Source organism: Canis lupus, chromosome 12, assembly GCF_011100685.1.
Source record: "Canis lupus familiaris isolate Mischka breed German Shepherd chromosome 12, alternate assembly UU_Cfam_GSD_1.0, whole genome shotgun sequence".
Classification (NCBI taxonomy): Eukaryota; Metazoa; Chordata; class Mammalia; order Carnivora; family Canidae; genus Canis; species Canis lupus.
Genome location: NC_049233.1, coordinates 2,778,921 through 2,797,871, shown reverse-complemented (window position 1 = coordinate 2,797,871; position 18,951 = coordinate 2,778,921). Strand labels below are relative to the sequence as shown.

At 57.6% G+C, this 18,951-nt stretch overlaps 1 protein-coding gene across 9 annotated transcripts in view; it reads left to right on the top strand.

Moving 5' to 3' along the window:
• Positions 1-16,149, top strand: part of COL11A2 (collagen type XI alpha 2 chain) — a 29,299-nt gene extending 13,150 nt beyond the window's left edge. For 8 of the 9 annotated variants that reach the window (XM_038553694.1, XM_038553700.1, XM_038553699.1 and 5 more), the window contains 48 exons: positions 142-195; positions 278-322; positions 441-494; positions 926-970; positions 1,178-1,231; positions 1,415-1,459; positions 1,596-1,649; positions 1,897-1,941; positions 2,144-2,197; positions 2,324-2,368; positions 2,582-2,635; positions 2,944-3,051; positions 4,076-4,129; positions 4,396-4,449; positions 4,546-4,590; positions 4,675-4,728; positions 4,856-4,900; positions 5,040-5,093; positions 5,199-5,252; positions 5,466-5,519; positions 5,920-6,027; positions 6,192-6,281; positions 6,464-6,517; positions 6,752-6,859; positions 6,985-7,092; positions 7,235-7,288; positions 7,392-7,445; positions 7,645-7,752; positions 7,946-7,999; positions 8,218-8,271; positions 8,495-8,548; positions 8,707-8,760; positions 9,100-9,207; positions 9,582-9,635; positions 9,826-9,879; positions 10,016-10,069; positions 10,716-10,769; positions 11,044-11,151; positions 11,263-11,316; positions 11,479-11,532; positions 11,750-11,857; positions 12,001-12,054; positions 12,364-12,399; positions 12,592-12,645; positions 12,744-13,011; positions 13,588-13,700; positions 14,055-14,261; positions 15,010-16,149. In XM_038553694.1, the coding sequence (XP_038409622.1) occupies positions 142-195; positions 278-322; positions 441-494; positions 926-970; positions 1,178-1,231; positions 1,415-1,459; positions 1,596-1,649; positions 1,897-1,941; positions 2,144-2,197; positions 2,324-2,368; positions 2,582-2,635; positions 2,944-3,051; positions 4,076-4,129; positions 4,396-4,449; positions 4,546-4,590; positions 4,675-4,728; positions 4,856-4,900; positions 5,040-5,093; positions 5,199-5,252; positions 5,466-5,519; positions 5,920-6,027; positions 6,192-6,281; positions 6,464-6,517; positions 6,752-6,859; positions 6,985-7,092; positions 7,235-7,288; positions 7,392-7,445; positions 7,645-7,752; positions 7,946-7,999; positions 8,218-8,271; positions 8,495-8,548; positions 8,707-8,760; positions 9,100-9,207; positions 9,582-9,635; positions 9,826-9,879; positions 10,016-10,069; positions 10,716-10,769; positions 11,044-11,151; positions 11,263-11,316; positions 11,479-11,532; positions 11,750-11,857; positions 12,001-12,054; positions 12,364-12,399; positions 12,592-12,645; positions 12,744-13,011; positions 13,588-13,700; positions 14,055-14,261; positions 15,010-15,150 (3,492 nt within the window). In that variant the 3' untranslated portion in view covers positions 15,151-16,149. Of the gene's footprint in view, positions 1-141; positions 196-277; positions 323-440; positions 495-925; positions 971-1,177; positions 1,232-1,414; positions 1,460-1,595; positions 1,650-1,896; positions 1,942-2,143; positions 2,198-2,323; positions 2,369-2,581; positions 2,636-2,943; positions 3,052-4,075; positions 4,130-4,395; positions 4,450-4,545; positions 4,591-4,674; positions 4,729-4,855; positions 4,901-5,039; positions 5,094-5,198; positions 5,253-5,465; positions 5,520-5,919; positions 6,028-6,191; positions 6,282-6,463; positions 6,568-6,751; positions 6,860-6,984; positions 7,093-7,234; positions 7,289-7,391; positions 7,446-7,644; positions 7,753-7,945; positions 8,000-8,217; positions 8,272-8,494; positions 8,549-8,706; positions 8,761-9,099; positions 9,208-9,581; positions 9,636-9,825; positions 9,880-10,015; positions 10,070-10,715; positions 10,770-11,043; positions 11,152-11,262; positions 11,317-11,478; positions 11,533-11,749; positions 11,858-12,000; positions 12,059-12,363; positions 12,400-12,591; positions 12,646-12,743; positions 13,012-13,587; positions 13,701-14,054; positions 14,262-15,009 lie in introns of those variants that run through there. The other variant, XR_005367548.1, reaches the window with a different exon arrangement.
• The last annotated feature ends 2,802 nt before the right edge of the window (positions 16,150-18,951 follow it).

The window sequence follows — 18,951 nt, the reverse complement described above, 5'->3', positions numbered from 1 at the left end:
AGGGATCTCAAGGTGAGGGAAGGAGGCTGAGCATGCCAGCAGGAGCTTAATGGATGAAACTGGTTGGTTAATTTAAGAGGGTCAGTGTCTGGCTGTACTGGGGGCTCTGGGGTCCCTCTTACCTAGTCCCCCATTTTCCAGGGTGATACTGGTGCCCAGGGCCTTCCTGGCCCACCCGGTGAGGATGGAGAGCGGGTAAGTATTGTGGCCAGGACAGGGGCTTGGTATGGGAGAAGTGTGGAGGGTGAAGCTGATTTACTATGTCCTCCTCCTCCAGGGAGATGATGGGGAGATTGGGCCTCGGGGACTGCCTGGAGAGTCGGTGAGAGGGGGTTGGGTTGGGGTTGGCTCTGGGGGCTGCCAGGGGAGGGGTATGGACACAGGAGGGACCCATTATCTCTTTCCCACACATACCATATCTTTCCCTCACCTTATTGCAGGGACCTCGAGGTCTCCTGGGCCCCAAAGGCCCACCTGGTATTCCTGGACCCCCGGTATGTGACTATCCTTGACTCCTGACCCTGGCCTCACCCCCTGACCTTTCCAACACTCCACCCTTCCTAGCTGCCTCTCTTCCCTCACCTCCAGGTCCCCCACCCTGCCCCAACCTAGCTCTGCTCCAGCATCTAAGCCCAGGTGCCCTTCTAGGGTCATATGATACAGTGCGCCAAAGGCTCTGAGCATAGCTTAAAACATTTTTTCAAGAAAAACAAAACAAAACCCCACAAACCCACAGACCCATAGACCTACGCCCTGTAGATCTGGGCTGGCTGTGTTTGCTTAGCTTTGGGATGATCTGGAGGTCTGACCAATGTAAGGCTGCCCCGTCCCACCCTCTGGAATGACCGGGTCTCTCAGAAACCACAGGTCTGCCCAGGGCCCTGGCCCCATCTTCCAGCCTGCTCATGCCCCTCTCCTGTTTCAGGGAGTCCGAGGCATGGATGGTCCCCATGGTCCCAAAGGGAGCTTGGTGAGTAATGGGCACAGAGGCACCACCTGAATGTTAGCCAAGGTCCTGTTTCCTTGGTGATCATTTTGACAACCCCCACCCCCCCACCCTCCCGCCACCTGCTTCTGGTTCTTGCCCTCCTGCTGTCCCTGTTGGGACTCAGGTCTCTACCCTAAGTTTGTTCTGTCCCCATCTTCTTTTGACCTCTACCTGGTTGCTTGTTTTTAGGGACCCCAGGGAGAGCCAGGACCTCCTGGACAACAGGGCACTCCTGGAACCCAGGTGAGCCATCCTGTGCAACCTGTCCCCATCCGGGCTTCCCCAGTGGGTCAGACCTTGGATGGAAATTAAGGGTCTCAAGCCCCACCACTCATGCCCTGAACGGGGATGTTGGCTATGGGAGAGAGCAGCCCACCCCTGTGAGGCTCCTGTAACCTCTCTCTCTCTCTCTCTCTGTCCCTGTAGGGTCTTCCCGGCCCCCAGGGTGCCATTGGCCCTCATGGAGAGAAAGTAAGTGACTAAGTGATTTGAGGGACAGGGCATGTGCTGGAGGGATGTAGGAAGAGCCTTAAATGTATGGCTAGGACTTCAGCCATGGTCTGATCTGATCCTTCCTGTGACCCTGAGCCTCCTTGTCTTCCTGCAGGGTCCTCGAGGGAAACCAGGGCTCCCTGGCATGCCTGGCTCAGATGGACCTCCGGTGAGTAGGTGCCCACCTCTTAATCCAAATTCAACTTGACTCTCCACCCCAGTGAATGACCTCCAGATGTCTTTGGTGACCATCTATGCAGTGTGTCCTTCACACTGGGGGGTCCACTGGTGGTGCCTGCCCGTGGTCAGTTGGCTTCATCAGGGTCACAAGGAGAAGTTGGGTTAAAGAAGTAAAGGGAGGCATGCAGGGAAGGTGACAGTGGCCAGTGGTCACATTCTCCTTTCCCTATCCCCAGGGTCACCCTGGGAAGGAAGGTCCCCCTGGAACCAAAGGAAACCAGGTGAGATCTTCCATACCTGCTTTCACCCCTGAGGGAGTTTCCACCCAGACTCTAGGGCCTCAAAGTCCTTGGAATTTCCTTGTTTTATCATTCATGTGGCTCTGAAGTATTCTAGGTATCCAGACTCCGAGGTTGTCTCTACTGTTTCTTCCACCCCTTGAGGGTTCCACCCCTTTTTAGATACCTTTCTTTCTTCTTCCAGGGTCCATCTGGACCTCAGGGTCCTCTAGGATACCCAGGACCTCGAGGCGTTAAGGTAATGGACAACTAGGCTGGGAGATAAAGGACTATGTCGGGGCAGCCAGCTGGGATCTCAGGAGCTCGATCCTTCCAACCTAACCTCCGTCCTCAATCTCTCTCTCTGTCTCCCTTGTAACTCTAGGGTGTGGATGGAATTCGTGGTCTAAAGGGTCATAAGGGTGAAAAGGTGAGTGATGTGCCCCCAGCTACCCAGCACCTCCATCCTGCCCCATCACCTCTTCTGCCCAGCTCTTCCCCCCACTTCCTTCCATCCAGCCTGCCCTGCACTGCTCTCCAGCTTTGAAATCTACCCTTCCACCCATGTTTTCTGAAATGCTCCATTTTATCTCCTGACTGCCCCCTATCATCTCTGGTGACTTCTCATCCCTGTCTTTCTCAGGGCGAGGATGGCTTTCCCGGGTTCAAAGGGGACATGGGTGTGAAAGGTGACAGGGTGAGTAGAAACCCACACATGGCCCCCAATGCTAAGTCCTGATGTTCCTCCATATTGGAGCCCCCAATTACCAGCCTAGTTCCCAAAACCCCAGACTCCCCATCTCCCGTGCTCTTCTCCTCTTAGAGCCTGACCCTGCAGCCTTCATCTCACCAACCCAATAGTCACAACACTCTTCCTGTTCCTGTGGGGCTTCCTGTCCTGCAGTAGTTTCTGGGACCCTACTCAGCCTCACCGAGGCCCACCTCTCCTCTTGGGGCCCAGCCAATGCCACCAGTCCCTGACACCTCTTCAACCTTCTTACCCAGGGAGAGGTTGGAGTTCCTGGTTCCAGGGGCGAAGATGGACCTGAGGGGCCGAAGGGGCGTACTGGACCCACTGGAGACCCTGGCCCACCGGGGCTCATGGGTGAAAAGGTGACAGGAACGTGGAGGGGATGAGGGCCTAGGCACTGGATCAGGATGGGCGTGGGATGCCAATAGCTGGAGTCAATGAGGCATTTGAAGACCATTATATATTAATTATGCTCCTCTCTGTAGAAGGCATCGCCTTCCACTGACAGTTGGAGTGGAGGTGGGGCTATAGAAGAAGTCATGGAATAGTCTGTCGTGAGAATTTACGTGATACGGAGGTGGGGACAAGGCATGAAGCTGGCATAAGGAATGTAGGTATGAGGCAGAATGGAAATGAGTCCAGACTCAGAGCAGCAGGAATTCCAAGAAGGGGGAGTCAGAGGAGGTAAGAACAGACCTGCAGAGCTGTCAGTAAGCCCTCACTGAGTGCCAACACTGCACCTGCTTGTCTTATGAGTCCTGTGGGGCAGCCACCCTACAGCCTCCTGTTGCAGACAGCTTTCACTGAAGTCCCAGCAAGTGAAGATGCTTCTCAGTAACCCAGCCCATGAAGGGCATAGCCTGGGTTTGACCCCTAGTAGTCAGGCTGCAGAATCCCTCCACCTAACCTCTGCTCCGCAGCTGGCTGGGCAAGGCAGGCCCTGAAGCATCAGGAGGAAGGGGGTGCGTGCCAGAGGGACTTGGGGTGGTATGGGGACATGGCCAGAGGCCATCCTGAGCATGGTGTGTGCGGGCCTGCCAGGGGACTGGTCTTGGTGGAGTAGGAGTGTGTGCCGGAGAAGGGAAGCTGAGGTCCACAGGTAGGCAAGGGCTAGATCACAATCCCCAGGAACTTCATGGAGCCACGGATTTAAAGACACAGAAGAGGTGAGATGCCCAGCATCAGTGGGGGAAAATCCACTCTCAGGAAGGAGAGATTACAAAAGCCAGGCAGCCCATGGAGTACGAGATGAGGGGCCAGGGGGCTGAAGGTTTGCTGGGGAGCCTTGATGGGTAGGAGCTGGCTCCTGTCTCTGGGACTTGGGATCTCCATGGATAGATGGTCTGTGACTCCTCTTGCCCCTAATTGCTCCCTGTCTCTCTACAGGGCAAGTTAGGTGTTCCTGGTCTGCCCGGCTACCCTGGACGCCAGGGTCCCAAGGTGATTTGATGCCCGATGTGTGTCTCCTCCTCTTCTTCCCTCCTCTGACTCCTGATTCCAGGAAGAAGAGACTGACAGCAGTGGGGGGCCCTAGAGCGAATTTAGCCTAATCCCATTCTACAGATGGGAGAATAGAGAGCCAGAGAGCAGCAGGGGCGGACTGGGGGTTGTCCAAGGCTGCCTAGTTACTGGTAGAGCCCAGATCTCCCACCCTGCTGCCCCCTTTTCAGGACTTCTCAAATCTTTCCTTCTCTCCACCTCATCAGGGGTCTCTGGGATTTCCTGGTTTTCCCGGCGCCAGTGGAGAGAAGGGAGCCCGGGTAAGCCCGGGGAAGGGAGAGGGTGTGGAGTGCAGGGCTGCTCTGTTGGTGGAATTGGCCCCGGGTGAGGTGTTGTTTCTGCTTCTTTCCCACCAGGGCCTGTCGGGGAAATCAGGGCCTCGGGGAGAGCGGGGCCCCACGGTAAGTGTGGAGGGCAGACATGGAAATCAAGAGCCAAAGAGGTGCATTTGGGTTTTTCTGACAACTCCCCTCCCCTCTCTTTAGGGTCCACGGGGTCAGCGGGGACCCCGAGGTGCCACTGGGAAGTCTGGAGCTAAGGTTAGTGGTCTTGGCAGGGCTTCTTCTGCCATCTGCTGCTTAATCCAGCTCCCTGTGGTCTCCCTCCTCTGACCTCCAGATGCTAGAAGGCAGTTCCTCTTTCCCCCTGACTCTCTTCCCACAACAGGGAACATCAGGTGGTGACGGCCCCCATGGACCCCCTGGAGAAAGGGTGAGTGCAGCTTGAGTCTCCTGCTCCCTAGCGCTTCCTGAGGGGCCTGAGTGAAGCCCTCATCTCTCACCCCTGGGGTAGGGTGGGGGAAGCTGCACCCCTTGCTTATTCTCCTGATTCAACCCGGCTCTGTCTCTAGGGTCTCCCTGGACCCCAAGGCCCCAATGGATTTCCTGGCCCCAAAGGACCTCCGGTAAGATGACCTCTGACCTCTGACGGCCTCTGGTTCTATGAATCCTTCTTCTCCTCCATCCTCCTTCCCAGCCCAGAGTTTGCTTGACATCTAAACCCCTTCCAGGGTCCCCCTGGGAAGGATGGGCTGCCGGGACACCCAGGCCAGAGAGGAGAAGTGGTAAGTAACGACCTGGCCCCCTCGGACCTTCACAGTCCAGAGCCGTCTAGAAGGCCCACCAGGGAGGTTGTTGTGGCAGAGTCAGAAGCTGGTGCTGCTCAGACCCATGACCAAGGACTCGGTGGTGACTCTGCCTTTTCTCCAGGAACCTGGGGTCTATCCCAGTGTCTATGCCTGACGTGCTTTGACTGCTCTCTCTCCTTCCTCTCTCAGGGTTTCCAAGGGAAGACTGGCCCCCCTGGCCCTCCAGGGGTGGTGGGACCTCAGGTATGTCTGCCCTCGGGGGAGAGTGGACCCCAGACCGTGGAGGTCATCTGCTCCTCTTTTCCCTTTTCCTGATCACATGGCCTAGCCCCTGCTCTACCTGCCCCAGGTGCCCTGGGTGGGGATTTGGAGCAGGGATCTCAACTTCAGCCTGGTTCCTGGGCCAGTTCTCATCTCATTGTGTCCCAGAGGGGCAGTTCCGCAGTGGGAACCCTGGGTGGTGCAGTTAACTGCAAACTGGGGAATTAGGCCCCAGCACAGCGGCCTAGGAGAGCCCCAGGAATTCCTCAATAGCCTTGGGGCAGGGATAAGGGCTCCAGGGGGCTTATCTTAGGGTGGCAAGGGTGGCCTCTTTGGCCAAGGGGCAGAGGATGAGCTTGGAGTCTTTCCGTCTCATCCCCAGGGAGCAGCAGGAGAGACGGGGCCCATGGGGGAGCGAGGTCACCCAGGGCCCCCAGGACCCCCTGGAGAGCAGGGACTGACTGGAACAGCTGGAAAAGAAGGGACAAAGGTGAGTAAAGGGTCAGGCAGAGGGGAACTTGTGAGGACTAGAGTCGGGGGTGGAGGGACGTTGCTAAAGGGAACAGATAATTGGGGATTTGACAAAGGCCAGAGATCTCTCTGTCCAATTTGGGAGCATGGCTATGTGGCTCATCACATTTTGTTTCATTTTAGGGTGATCCTGGTCCCCCAGGGGCCCCAGGGAAGGATGGACCTGCTGGTCTGAGGGGCTTCCCGGGAGAGAGAGGCCTCCCCGGCACTGCCGTGAGTGTGATCCCCGTCTCCCAGCAGGAGAAACAAATCACTGGGCATCACCCCCACTCCTGTTTCCCTGAGCCTGTCTCCCCTCCCTCCCCTTGTCCTTCCCTGCGTGTCCCTTGGACCCTCATTCTTAAAATATCCCACCTTCCCATCTCATATCTGTTGCTTAAATCTCTGGTTCATAGGGTGGACTCGGTTTGAAGGGAAACGAAGGTCCGGCTGGTCCCCCTGGCCCTGCAGTGAGTCTGGGGGCTTTGGGGGGCAGGAGGGAGGAACCAGGAAAGAGTGGGTAAGGAAGGATGAAGAGTGGCATCTGGATCTAGGCAGGCTGTGGGACTGGGCAGAGGGTATCTAGGATCAGCCATAGTGTGTTCAATTTTGGGCTATTCTCCTGGGAACCATGGTCAGGACTCCTCTGATGTGGGTGGGCTGTGATGTCCTCCTTGGGGGTCTGACTCCATTTCCTGTCTCAGGGCTCCCCTGGGGAGCGAGGTGCAGCAGGATCTGGGGGACCCATTGGCCCCCCAGGGCGACCAGGCCCACAGGGTCCCCCTGGAGCCGCAGGAGAGAAAGGTGTCCCGGTGAGTGCGGGATCCCCGGGTTGGTGGGGGGAGACACTGGGGAGGGGTCTGTGAGCTGTGAGCTGCTGGGCCATGGAGGATGAGGGTTGTCTCCGGGTCATGACTTCTTTCTTCATTTCCTACAGGGTGAGAAAGGCCCCATTGGTCCAACTGGCCGAGATGGGGTACAGGGTCCCGTGGGGCTCCCTGGCCCTGCTGGACCCCCGGGCGTGGCAGGAGAGGATGGAGACAAGGTGTGGGGACTTACAGACCCTGGGCCAGTCTTTCCAGATGAGATCATTGATCTGTGCACGCCTCCTACCCCCCCACCCCTGCCTTATTTTCCCTGCCTACCCAGGTCCTTATGCTAATATCTCACCTGCCTTGTCCCTGCAGGGTGAGGTGGGAGATCCCGGACAGAAGGGCACTAAAGGGAATAAGGGTGAACATGTAAGTGACTGTGACTTTTGACTTCTGACCTCTCGCCTTTAACCTCATTTCCACCTGGTCTCTCTCCCTGTCCTGGTCTCTCTGACTCTCCTTTTCTCCCCAGGGCCCTCCTGGACCCCCTGGGCCCCTGGGTCCTGTGGGGCAGCCTGGAGCAGCGGTGAGTGACTGATGCCTCATCCCCACCCTCAGAGGTGTGGGCAGCCTCCAATCTGCCCCCAGTTCCCCTTCGCCCCTGGGGCTGAGTGTGGGGACGGGGCTCTGGGCCTAGTGCACAGCTCGATGTGGGGTTTGGGAATAGAGATCTCCTGACCCAGGACCATCTCTGTGTCCTTGCCCCTGCCCTTCCTCCACCTCAGGGAGCAGATGGGGAGCCCGGAGCTCGGGGACCCCAGGGACACTTCGGGGCCAAAGGCGATGAAGGAACAAGAGGATTCAATGGGCCCCCAGGACCCATTGGCCTGCAAGTGAGTTGGGGGCTAGAGGCAGGGGCTGAGAGGTGAGGTCAGCATGGGTCTGCTGCCCCCTACTGGCCCCTGCTGCTGAGGACTGGGGGGCATGTGGGATGGAAGGGAAGGGCACTGCAGGGTCTGTCTACTTGGAGCTGTGCTCTGGTGGCTTGGTCATCTGTGTCTGTACCCTGTCCCCCCCCCAACACAGGGTTTGCCAGGCCCCTCGGGTGAGAAGGGAGAAACCGGAGATGTGGGCCCTATGGTGAGTGCGACCCCCTGGGCCCAACCCCACCTACTAGTCACCCCTATCCAGCACCTCCAGCATCCCCTGCTCCCTGCCGGCTGCTCTCTGGCGTGGCTGCCCCCCTCTCTTGCCACCCTCTCAAGATGTCTGCCTCCCCCAACCCTCTGGCATTCTTATGTGCCTACTGCTCTTTCTTTCTCTTCGCTTCCCCATCTTTGCTGTATCTGTTTCCCCAGGGACCACCCGGCCCCCCAGGACCTAGAGGCCCAGCTGGACCCAATGGAGCTGATGTGAGTCCTCTCAGCCTCTCTCCCTGCAGATCACCATGGCCAGTCCTGCCTCCCTTTCCCTAGACTATAAACTCTAGTCTCATCTCAGCTGCCACGAGAAGCCACCTGCCCTGGAAGGCCTCCCACTGTCTCACTGCTATGACTCGGGTGTTCATTCAGGCTCTGCCCCTGGAATGGCACCTCCTCCTTTAAGCAACGACTCCTATTTCTGTTCCTCTTCCAGGGCCCACAAGGTCCCCCAGGAGGTGTTGGGAACCTGGGTCCCCCTGGAGAGAAGGTAACAGGGAAGGAGATGAGTGAATGGACTTGTCTTCGGGGTGGTATGAGTGTTGGGTTTCTGCCAGTTTTGGCAAGAGAGAATTATATGTGAGAGACTGAAATATCAGGATTTTTTTGGGGGGTGGAAGGAAGTGTTTGACCCCAGTCTCCTTGCAGGGGGAGCCAGGAGAGTCAGGATCTCCAGGGGTCCAGGGTGAGCCAGGTGTCAAGGTGAGTGAAAACTCTGAGACCCTGCTCCCTAATCCCCATCACCCTAATCAACCCCAGCCCCTGGTTGCTGTGATCTCTTGGAGCTGGAGCCCCTCCACAGCCTAGGAGCCTGTGCCCCCGACACTCTGTGAGGCTGGACCTCTGGGTCTGAGTGAGCCCCACGCTCTTTCTTTGAAGGGAAGAGGGACCAGAGGACTCCCTATGGGCTTGACTTGATGTATGCATCCCGCTGTCACTGAGGGGGTAGAGGGGAGGCTGAAGGTGTCTTGGAAGCAGGGGCTGCATCCTTGACTTTCGAGAGCCCTTTGGGACCATCTGTACCCTCTACTCATCCTTCAGGGTCCACGCGGGGAGCGTGGGGAGAAAGGAGAGTCCGGGCAACCAGGAGAGGCAGGACCACCAGGGCCCAAAGGCCCCACCGGTGATGATGGCCCCAAAGGGAACCCTGTGAGTTTGGGGGGGCAGGGCTGGAAGGGGAGGCTTGTGAATGAGAGACCTGGGAATGTAGGTGTGTTTGAGTGAGAGGATCTTGGAGTAGGGGGAGCCCAAGAGTGGGGGATACTTGGGTGGGAGGCTCTGGGAATGAGGTCTTCTGGAAGGGACATATGAAATCCAGAGAAAGTGAGAGATGCCTTCTGATTGCCTGACAGCATCGGAAAGCATGAAGTGCAGGAAGTGAGGAAAAGCAAGTGCAGGAGACCACCTTCGCAGGGCATGCAGGCGGGCACTATGGGCAGAGAAGGAGAGGTGTGACATGGGGGTCTGTGTTAGTTCTGGGTAGGCTTAGGGGCTTATGACCTTGACCTTGTTCTCTGCATTAGGGTCCTGTTGGTTTTCCTGGTGATCCTGGCCCTCCTGGAGAAGGCGGCCCTCGGGTGAGTCTTCCCTAGGGAGAGAATGGCGGATAGAGAGTAGGTACCTGGACAGGACTTTGTGTGGCTGATGGGCTTGAGTGTGGGAAGCTGGGGGGTATGGCAGGGCAGGCAGAGAGTTGGAAAGATTGGCACTTTTGGGGGTGATGCCAGCCAGGTTGTGGCAACCCTTGACCTTGCTTTGTCCTTGCAGGGCCAGGATGGTGCGAAGGGTGACCGAGGAGAAGATGGCGAGCCAGGACAGCCTGTGAGTGACTAGTGCCCCCTCCCTTCACCACTGAGCCCAAGCCTTCAGGCCCATTGTCCCCTTTTGATGCCCTGCTCCTGAAAGTTCCATGGACTGGAAGCTAAATGCTCACGCATCCTTATTCCTCCCTCCATAGGGATCTCCTGGTCCCACTGGGGAGAATGGACCCCCTGGACCACTTGGAAAGCGGGTAAGTGAGGTGGACATCCAGGACCTTGAAGTGCAGTCCCTGGGCAGGGTGGATAGAGGGGAGTGGCAAATGGGATGGGCAGGGAGGTGCCTGGGATGGGGTGCATATGTGTGTGAACATTTGTATCTGTGAGTGTGCCCTATATAAGTGAGTTCGTCCATTCCTGGGTTTTGCTATGTATCTTCTTGCCAGGGGTGGTGGGAATCACCAACTGATCAGAGTGGACACTGGAGGAAGGGGCTAGCTTTCCCAGAGGGCTTCCCCACCCTGCCCCCGCCCCGGGCTAGGCCCCTGGCTGGTCCCCGGGCCCCCCCCCCCCCCCCCCCCCCGCTCGGTGGATTAACTGGATTAACTCTCCAGTTGCTGCAGTAGAAGGGCACTAGATGGTGTGGGGGCAAGTGGCTCTTCACAGAATACACAGAACTCCTCAGTATTTTAACAAGTGGTACAGCTATACCAGCTCGTCTGTGAATCAGCTTCTGTGACTCTGCATGCACAAGTGTGTGTGTGCGCGCACAAGGAAGTCTGTGTGTGCATGCATGCTCACATGCGCACAGTCACTGGAGGCCAGAAGGACAGGAGGGGAAAGCAGTTGAGCCTGGCAACTCCCTACCTATCAGCTTTTCCTTCCTGTCTTCATCTGCAGGGTCCTGCTGGCATGCCTGGTCCTGAGGGGCGGCAAGGAGAGAAGGGAGCCAAGGTGAGGGAGAGGCCATCCTGAATGCTGGAGTGTTCCCTCTATCCCCTGGCACTTCTGGTTTCTCAGATTCCTCTCTCCAGACATCTATGGCATGTCGAGCTCCTCCATGTTGAGCCTCTTGCCCTGATGGGGGTTCCCTATACTTATTCCTGCTCCAGGGGCTCCTGGGGACTAGCCTCTCCTTTCTGCCTCATCCCATCTGCCTTGAACTCCTTACCCCCAACCATATCCCTTTCCTCTGCATTTTAAGACTCATTCCGTGCATGTGTTTCAGGGGGATCCTGGTGCTGTGGGTGCCCCAGGGAAGACAGGCCCTGTGGGTCCAGCAGGCCCAGCAGGGAAAACTGGTCCTGATGGTCTCAGGGGACTCCCAGGCTCAGTGGTAAGTCATGGAGTGGAGAGGCTTGGCTGGGGTAGGAGGGGTCAGGGGCCTTTGGAGGGTGCCCATATGAGGACAGTTCTCCTGACCTCTGTGGTCCCTTTGGCTCTGCAGGGTCAGCAAGGCCGTCCTGGGGCCACAGGCCAGGCTGGACCTCCAGGTCCTGTGGTGAGTGATTGTGGATTGGGTGGGGAGGGTGGGGGTGAGGACGATGGTGCTGTCGCCTGGCAGTGGGCATGCAGCGGAGGCCTTGGACCAAGTGGGAAATGGCAGTGAGGAGAGCTTGGTCCCACCTTCCCATGGAGAGAGTGACTTCCTGTCTCCCCACAGGGACCCCCAGGGCTTCCTGGCCTCCGGGGTGATGTTGGAGCCAAGGGCGAGAAGGTGAGTGACAGACTTATGGCTGGGCATCTCCCCTCATCCACACCCTGAGTGCCCAGCACTGTGCTTCAGACCTCCAGCACTGAGTCTTTGGAGGGTCCTTACTCAGACCCTGGGCCCGAGTCTCTCTTGTCTTCTGGGCTCTGACCCTTGTAGGTTCCTTCTTCTGCATCCCTGTGTCTCCTCTTTGCCACCCCCTGACCACCTGTCCCTCCTCCAGGGTCACCCAGGTCTCATCGGACTGATTGGTCCCCCTGGAGAGCAGGGAGAGAAGGGTGATCGGGGACTTCCTGGCCCTCAGGGCTCTGCTGGACAGAAGGGAGAGACGGTGAGGACATGGTCCTGGAAGGTCTGGGAGGATGAGTGTGGGGATTCATGTTGGGGGTGGGTGGGGTGGCAATGGAGACTCAGCGTAGGGGGACGGAGGATGTGGAGGAAGACCCACTTGAACCATGCCTCTCTTCTTCCTAGGGTATCCCAGGAGCATCTGGCCCTATTGGTCCTGGAGGGCCTCCTGGCCTCCCCGTGAGTACCCCATCTGTTCCTCATTAAATCCCCTAAACCCCAATGCTCCCCCCTCCATAATCCCCCAATGGCTTCCATGGCAACAGCCAGCAAACAAGAATAGGCCCCAGTGTCCTCCATATGTCCTTACACCTGCAGTGTTTCCTCCCCCACCCTTCCAGGGCCTCCCATATGTCTCCGAGTCCCCTCATGCCTGCCCATCCTGTAGGAAAGCCAGGGTCTTGTGGACTCATGACTTTGCCTCTCCATTCCTCCATATCCCAACCGTCCCCTGTGGTGACTACCTCTTTCTTATTCCTCATTTCATAGGGACCTGCTGGCCCCAAAGGAGCCAAAGGAGCCACAGTGAGTGATGCCCCAGCCAACTCTGAGCTCTGCTCCCTTCCGCCAGCCAGACTTGACACTTTCCAGGGCAAACATGCTCTCTCCCAGGGAAACTCCTCATTCCCAGCCCAGAGATTGATTTGACCCTTCTGTGACCTTCATTGCTTGCTTGACCCCTTGACTCCACCATGACCTCATTTACTCCTCTGGCAGGGCCCAGCTGGACCCAAGGGCGAGAAGGGCATCCAAGGTCCTCCAGGACACCCGGTGAGTTACAAGTCAGGGCCTGCTTCTCTGACTGTGCCTGTCGTTTCCCCCTCATATCATCCTTGTCTCTCACCCTCTCCACCCATCCCTCCACCCAGGGCCCCCCAGGCGAAGTGATCCAGCCCCTGCCCATCCAGATGCCCAAGAAGACTCGGCGCTCGGTGGATGGAAGCCGCCTGATGCAGGAGGACGAGGCCATACCGGCTGGGGGCGCTCCGGGCAGTGCTGGGGGGCTGGAGGAGATTTTTGGTTCCCTCGACTCCCTGCGGGAGGAGATTGAGCAGATGAGGCGGCCGACAGGGACCCAGGACAGCCCTGCCCGCACCTGCCAGGACCTGAAGCTCTGCCACCCAGAGCTGCCTGATGGTCAGTGCCAGGCTCAGGAGACAACGGAATGAAAAGCCAGATGGATGTAGGGGCTCTTGGGGGAAGGTGTGGGGTGGGGGCTCGGAGCTCGGGGCTTGGGACAGCAGTTCTTTACCAACCAGGTCAGAAGTATTTCAATATTTAACGGCTGATCTGGTCCTCCCAGTGTGCACCAGCTCATGATCAGCCCGCTGCCTACAGGAAGTGGCACACATGCACACACATGCATGTGTACACTTGTGCTTGCATTTATACTAACGGGCACATGTGTGCATCTACAACCACCTATTGTACTGATGTGAGGGTGTCAGTGCTCCTGCCTCCCCTGTGGGAGCCTGGGGGTACTGCTGAGGGAAGGGGTCCCTCAGATGGGCAGAGTGTAGGGTGATGATGGAATGAAGTATGGGTGGGGGTGGTATTGTAGGGACTCTGGGGGAGAGTGGGGCCGGGAGACCAAGGGCGTGGTGGGGAGAAGTGGGGTTTGGAACAGCAGGGCGGGGAGTGGGAAAGGGGTCAAGGAGTGTCTTGAGTCCTGCCTGTGGGGGCCCTGACCCTTCCTTCTCCCTTCCCTGACAGGAGAGTACTGGGTTGACCCCAACCAGGGCTGTGCTCGGGATGCCTTCCGGGTTTTCTGCAATTTTACAGCAGGAGGGGAAACGTGTGTGACTCCCAGAGATGATGTCACGCAAGTGAGAGCTGGCCCCTGACTTTCCTCCCCTGCTCCTCTGTGCAGCCCAGTGGCTTCTGGGTTTATGTGACAGGTGCCCTGGCCCCTACAGAGCCTTTGCCCCTTCTTTCCCTGGCTTTTATCCTCTTACCAGCCCTCTGCCACTCTGTCTCCTTCCCTTGACAACCCAAGACAGAGTTTGCCTTTTGTTTGCCCTCAGTAAGTCCTCCCTGTCTCCCACTCTGGCCCATTTATCCCCCAGCCCTTTCTGCCCAGTGAGTCCCCACCAAGAACCCTGGGCTGGGGACCTTGTGTCTGTAGATGCTTCGCAAGCCCTGCTCTGTCTGCCCCTCATCGCTGTCCTCTCTCCCCCCAGTTCTCTTACGTGGACTCAGAGGGCTCCCCGATTGGTGTGGTCCAGCTTACCTTCCTGCGGCTGCTCAGCGTCTCAGCCCACCAAGATGTCTCCTACCCATGCTTGGGGGTGGCCCGAGAGGGTCCCCTGAAGCTCCGGGGGGCCAATGAGGATGAGCTGAGCTTGGAGACCAGCCCCTATGTCAAGGAATTCAGAGATGGCTGTCAGGTGGGAGGCAGGAAGAGCTGGATGGGGCGCATCCCAGAGTCAGGCTGCAGAAGACCTGTTGGGTAGAGGCACCTGGAAGACCAGGAGGAGTCCAGCTTCTTGGTGTCAGATGTATTCGAGGGAGCTCAGACAGGGGCGAGGAGGGTGGGAAAGATGGAAGGTGGGATTCACCTTTGGTGCGCCCACCAGCAGCATGCAGAGTGAGTCATACAGGCTCGTGCACACATTTACACAGGTTGCCCGACAAGCACACAGGTGTGCAAACCACCTCCCACACCCTGAAGGCACAGGAGCGCACAGACACTCCCAGCCTGTACAGACATCCCCAGAGTTGCCTGGACAGGGTCACACATGGACATACACATGTGGAATCATGTCAGATATCATCACACAGTGACACCACAGACACGTGGGGTTCACACAGACTCGCACAACTACCACAGGTAGATGATCTCCAAGATGAACCCAAAGCTGTAGACAGGCTCATGAGCACACATGTGTGCGTGCACACACATGTGCACACAAATCCAATCTTCCTAGCTTTCCTAATCCTGACTCTCTGGAAGAAATTTGAGGAAGAAAATCTAGCAAGTCTGACCACATGACAAGGATGGGCAGAGGAGTAGGGGGGATAGCACCTCAGGGCCTCAGAGGAGAGGGGAACCTGGGCCTGAGGCTGGGGGATCTGTGGGCTCTGTGTGTGCCTCCACCAAGCTCACTGCTCCCTCTCTTCCATCTTCCTCTCAAGACACAGCAAGGCCGGACGGTGCTGGAGGTGCGGACTCCTGTGCTGGAGCAGCTACCGGTGCTGGACGCTTCCTTCTCAGACCTGGGGGCCCCCCCAAGGCGGGGAGGGGTGCTGTTGGGGCCTGTGTGCTTCATGGGCTAGGACCTTCTCTGCCTGACTCTGTCCGCCGAAAGCAGGCCCACCCGGAATCTCACAGCATCAGCTCTGTGCCACCTCCCAAGAGGGCTCCTCACCATCTAGAGGGCTTTGGGCCAGGGCACCGAGAGCCCCCAGTCTGGGGCACACCAAGGGAGGGTGAAGCGTGCCGGGCACCCCAGGGGAGGGGTGGCACCTGGGGCTCTTGGCCCTCCCACCCGGAGCCTGTGACCTGTTAGGCAGCCGGGACCCTTATTTAAAACTCACCTCCCGATCGCCCCTAAACAAGCAGAAGAGAAGAGAAAGGACACTGTGTATTTTGTATTTAAAAGTAATTAATTAATTATTTAAAGAGCGGAAAACAAAACAAAAAAGATAAAGAGAGAAATGCCAACAGGAACCAGCAGACTTTGGAGACAGGGCTCACCCTACTCCTTGCCTCAGGGCTTCCTCAGCGACTATGGGGAGCCGTTTCCAGGCCAACCCCCCCTCCCTCAGCCTGCCTGTAGCACCCACTGTGAATGTTGGAATATATGGTCTCCTTTGCCTCAGGGTCTGACTCTCTCTGCCCAGGGGCTTTCTCGGCTCCACCAGGGTGTTTGGCTCCCCGACCCACACACAGGCTGTGTCTCACTTGGTCTGGGACTTGCAGGAACTGACTGTTACCTGGTGAGCAGGCCTCCACCACTTCCCACCCCTTCCCCCCGGGGCAGGGGGAGTGGAAGGGTGAGGGGTGAGAGCAGGGCTGCTTTCAGCACTGTCAAAATACCAAAACTCGTCCTTATCAGCCAGCCAGTCACCATGGCTCTGAGCCCCCGAGCAATCCACTACCACCCTGGCCACTCTGGTCCCACCCCTGAGCACCCTCTCGCCTTCCCTGATCCCATAATGGAAGGGTTAATGTGTGGCATCTGGATGGAAGGGACTCCCGGGACCTTGTCCAGCCCTCCGACCAGTTTCCTTTCTGACTGATGGCTAAATAATGTGATCGTCTCCTCTAGGGCACATGTGTGTGTGGTGCTTGTGTTGTTATTTCAACCCTAACCCCAACCCTGCCCAGTACCCCCTCTTTGCCAGCTGAGCCTTTTCCAGAAATGGAAGGCTTAAACCTTTTGCCCAGAGGGCCTGTCCTTTTGTGGTGCTGGGGCCCAGAAAGAATTCATAAAACCTGGCTGACAAGTCCAGACTCACGAGCCCATCAGGCAGGAGCCCAGGCTTCTGTGTGATGCAGGTGCTGGGCTGTTTCTGGGTGAGGGTGTGCCCGTCTTCCTCGTGTCTGGGTCAAACACGACATCCCAGCACCCCCACTGGCCATCTTTAGGGACCTCAGGGTTGAAAGGGGGGCCTTCCCTGGTCTGGTCTAAACTCTGCAAATGAGAGGACTGAGGCTCATGTCCAGGACAACGTTTCCTGCCCCTGTGCCTCTGGTCACCTCCTCCTTCCCCTTCAAGTATGCCATGGTCCTGGCTGCTGTATGGTCCAAGGCCACCTGCACCTGCATTATCGGCTACTCTGCGTCAAGGTGCCCAGTGCTCGTCCCACCGAGAGCGGCACGGCCCCCACTTACTCCTTTCCCAGCGGCTCCTTTCAGGGCTTACTCAGTAGCTCTGTGCCCTCCGGGTCTGGGCAGGGCCCTTCTGTTCAGGGCAGCCGCTGGCCGGGCACCCCTAGCTGGCCTCCCACCTCTCCTGGGGCTTCCCATCCCCACAGCAGCACTTCCTGGCTCCCGCCCGTCCTGGCAGTAGAATAAAACTTATTTCAGGGCCTCCTCCCAACCCGGAGGCCCCTTCTTCGCTGGAAGCCGGGCTGCGCGTGTGCCGGTGAGCGTCGCGCACCTGCAGGACCCGAGTCCCTGGAGGCGGCGCCCCGTCCCTCCCGGTGGATCCCAGGCGTCACAGCCTTGATCGTCCCCGCCCCAAGGACAGAACCCCAATCTCTGAACCCTTGGAGGGGTGGATCTGGCTCAGTGTCGACAGGAGGAAACTTTTTTTTTTTTTTTTTTTTTTAAGATTTTATTTATTCTAAGAGAGAGCAGCAGAGAGACAGGCAGAGGGAGAAGCAGGGAGCCCGAGGTGGGACTCGATTCCGGATCCCGGGATCACGCCCTGAACCGAAGGCAGACGCCCAACCACTGAGCCACCCAGGCTTCCCCCAAAGAAGCTCTTTTATGGTCTGGAAGTGCAGCCTGAAATCCACGGTGGGCAGGAAAACCGTTTGCAGATAAAAACCAAAAACCACCCCTCCCTCTCCCCCGCCAGCGCATCTCTCCGCCTCTGCTGCCCCCTGGTGCCGGTGCCAAGACTCCGGCCTCCTAAAGCGCAAGCGGAGTAAGACGGAGTAAGACGTTCCTAACTCGCTGTCCCTTCCTCCGTCACCCACTGAACCCTCCCGACCCCACTCCCCAAACCCAAGAGGAGTCCGCATGGAGGGGAAGCCCCTGATCCCGTCTTTCCGGGGTGAGGCGGTGCATGGGTTTCTGGATCCCTTACGTCCTCGGTCTCAATCTCCAAGTCCTGATGCTCCGGGCAGACCTCTCCCCTTCCTCCTGGGCCTCCGCTGGACGGAAGGGCAGACCTACATAGATCCTCGGCCACACTCACTCCCAGCCTAGCTGGCCCAGCGCTGAGGCTTCTCGGGGCTCTCAAACTGGAGCCAAACCCACAGAGGCTGCCCCCAAAGCACAAAGGGGAGTGTCCCCAAAGGTCACTTTTGGTCAGATGCTCTGAGCTCAGAGGGCTTTTCTCCATGGAAACAATGCCATACATTCACTCAAATAACATTTATACACGGCAGTTGGGTCCCAGGCCAATCCACAAAAGCCTATTTAGCTAGAATGCCAACCAGTCCCAGACAACAGTTTTACAAGCGATTCTGTGCCAAGTTGCCGCTGACGATGCCAGAACCACAGCCCTCTCCTTGCAGCGGGATTTCTGCCTCCTCCGGGGCAAGCGGGGGCCTGGCTCTAAGGAAAGATGGGAGGATTTGAAGGGCAGGGCTCCAGAGGTGGGAATTTTGGGATGGGGCTGGGTGTGGGTAGCGCAGTTGCCCTGAGATCTAAACATGTGGGTGCTGGCAGTGGCTCCAGTGGATTGTGGGCATTGGAGGCTTCTGGATAGGGTGGGGCGGGCATAAAAAGAGAGGCTTTGGAGAGCTACTTTGGGTCTGAGTGGGTCAGAACACAAACTCTTGCAGGAAGGGCTGGTTCTGAAACTCTTGACTGCCTCTCAAACAAGTTTAACTTGAACGCAGTGAGGAGGGGGTCACTACTGATGTTTGGAGAGATAAGAGATATGACAGGTTTGTGTATTAAGGCCCCACCCAGGCTGGATAAGGCTGTGAAGGGCTCAGACACAGACCCCCAGCCAACCAACCACAGGAGGGTAGTGAGATTTAGCGAGAACGCCTGGGGATGGGTGCTCTAGCCCTTCACACTCTTGGAGCTGCATCTTAGCCCTGCGCCAACATTTTTGACATGGTAACTTATGGTCAAAAAACAACTTGTAAAATTTGGACCACTTAGATCACTGTACCTGGGAGCACTACCTATCCCAGAAGGCCTTCCCCTCCTTGGCTGTGTTGCATGCTGGGATGTGTAGTTTCTGAATGGATCAGAGTGGTGTAGATAGAGACGGATAGGGAACGGAGTGGGCCAAGGTAAGGCTGTAGTTGCCTCAGAAAGAAGGTGGTGACCCAGTTTTGTGGTTATGAAGCCCCTATTCCTGCAAGTTTGGTGTCAGCAGGGACTGTTAGGGCCATATCCTAGTTTTTTCCCCGGCCAGCTGTGCAGGTCATAGGCCGCGGTAACGT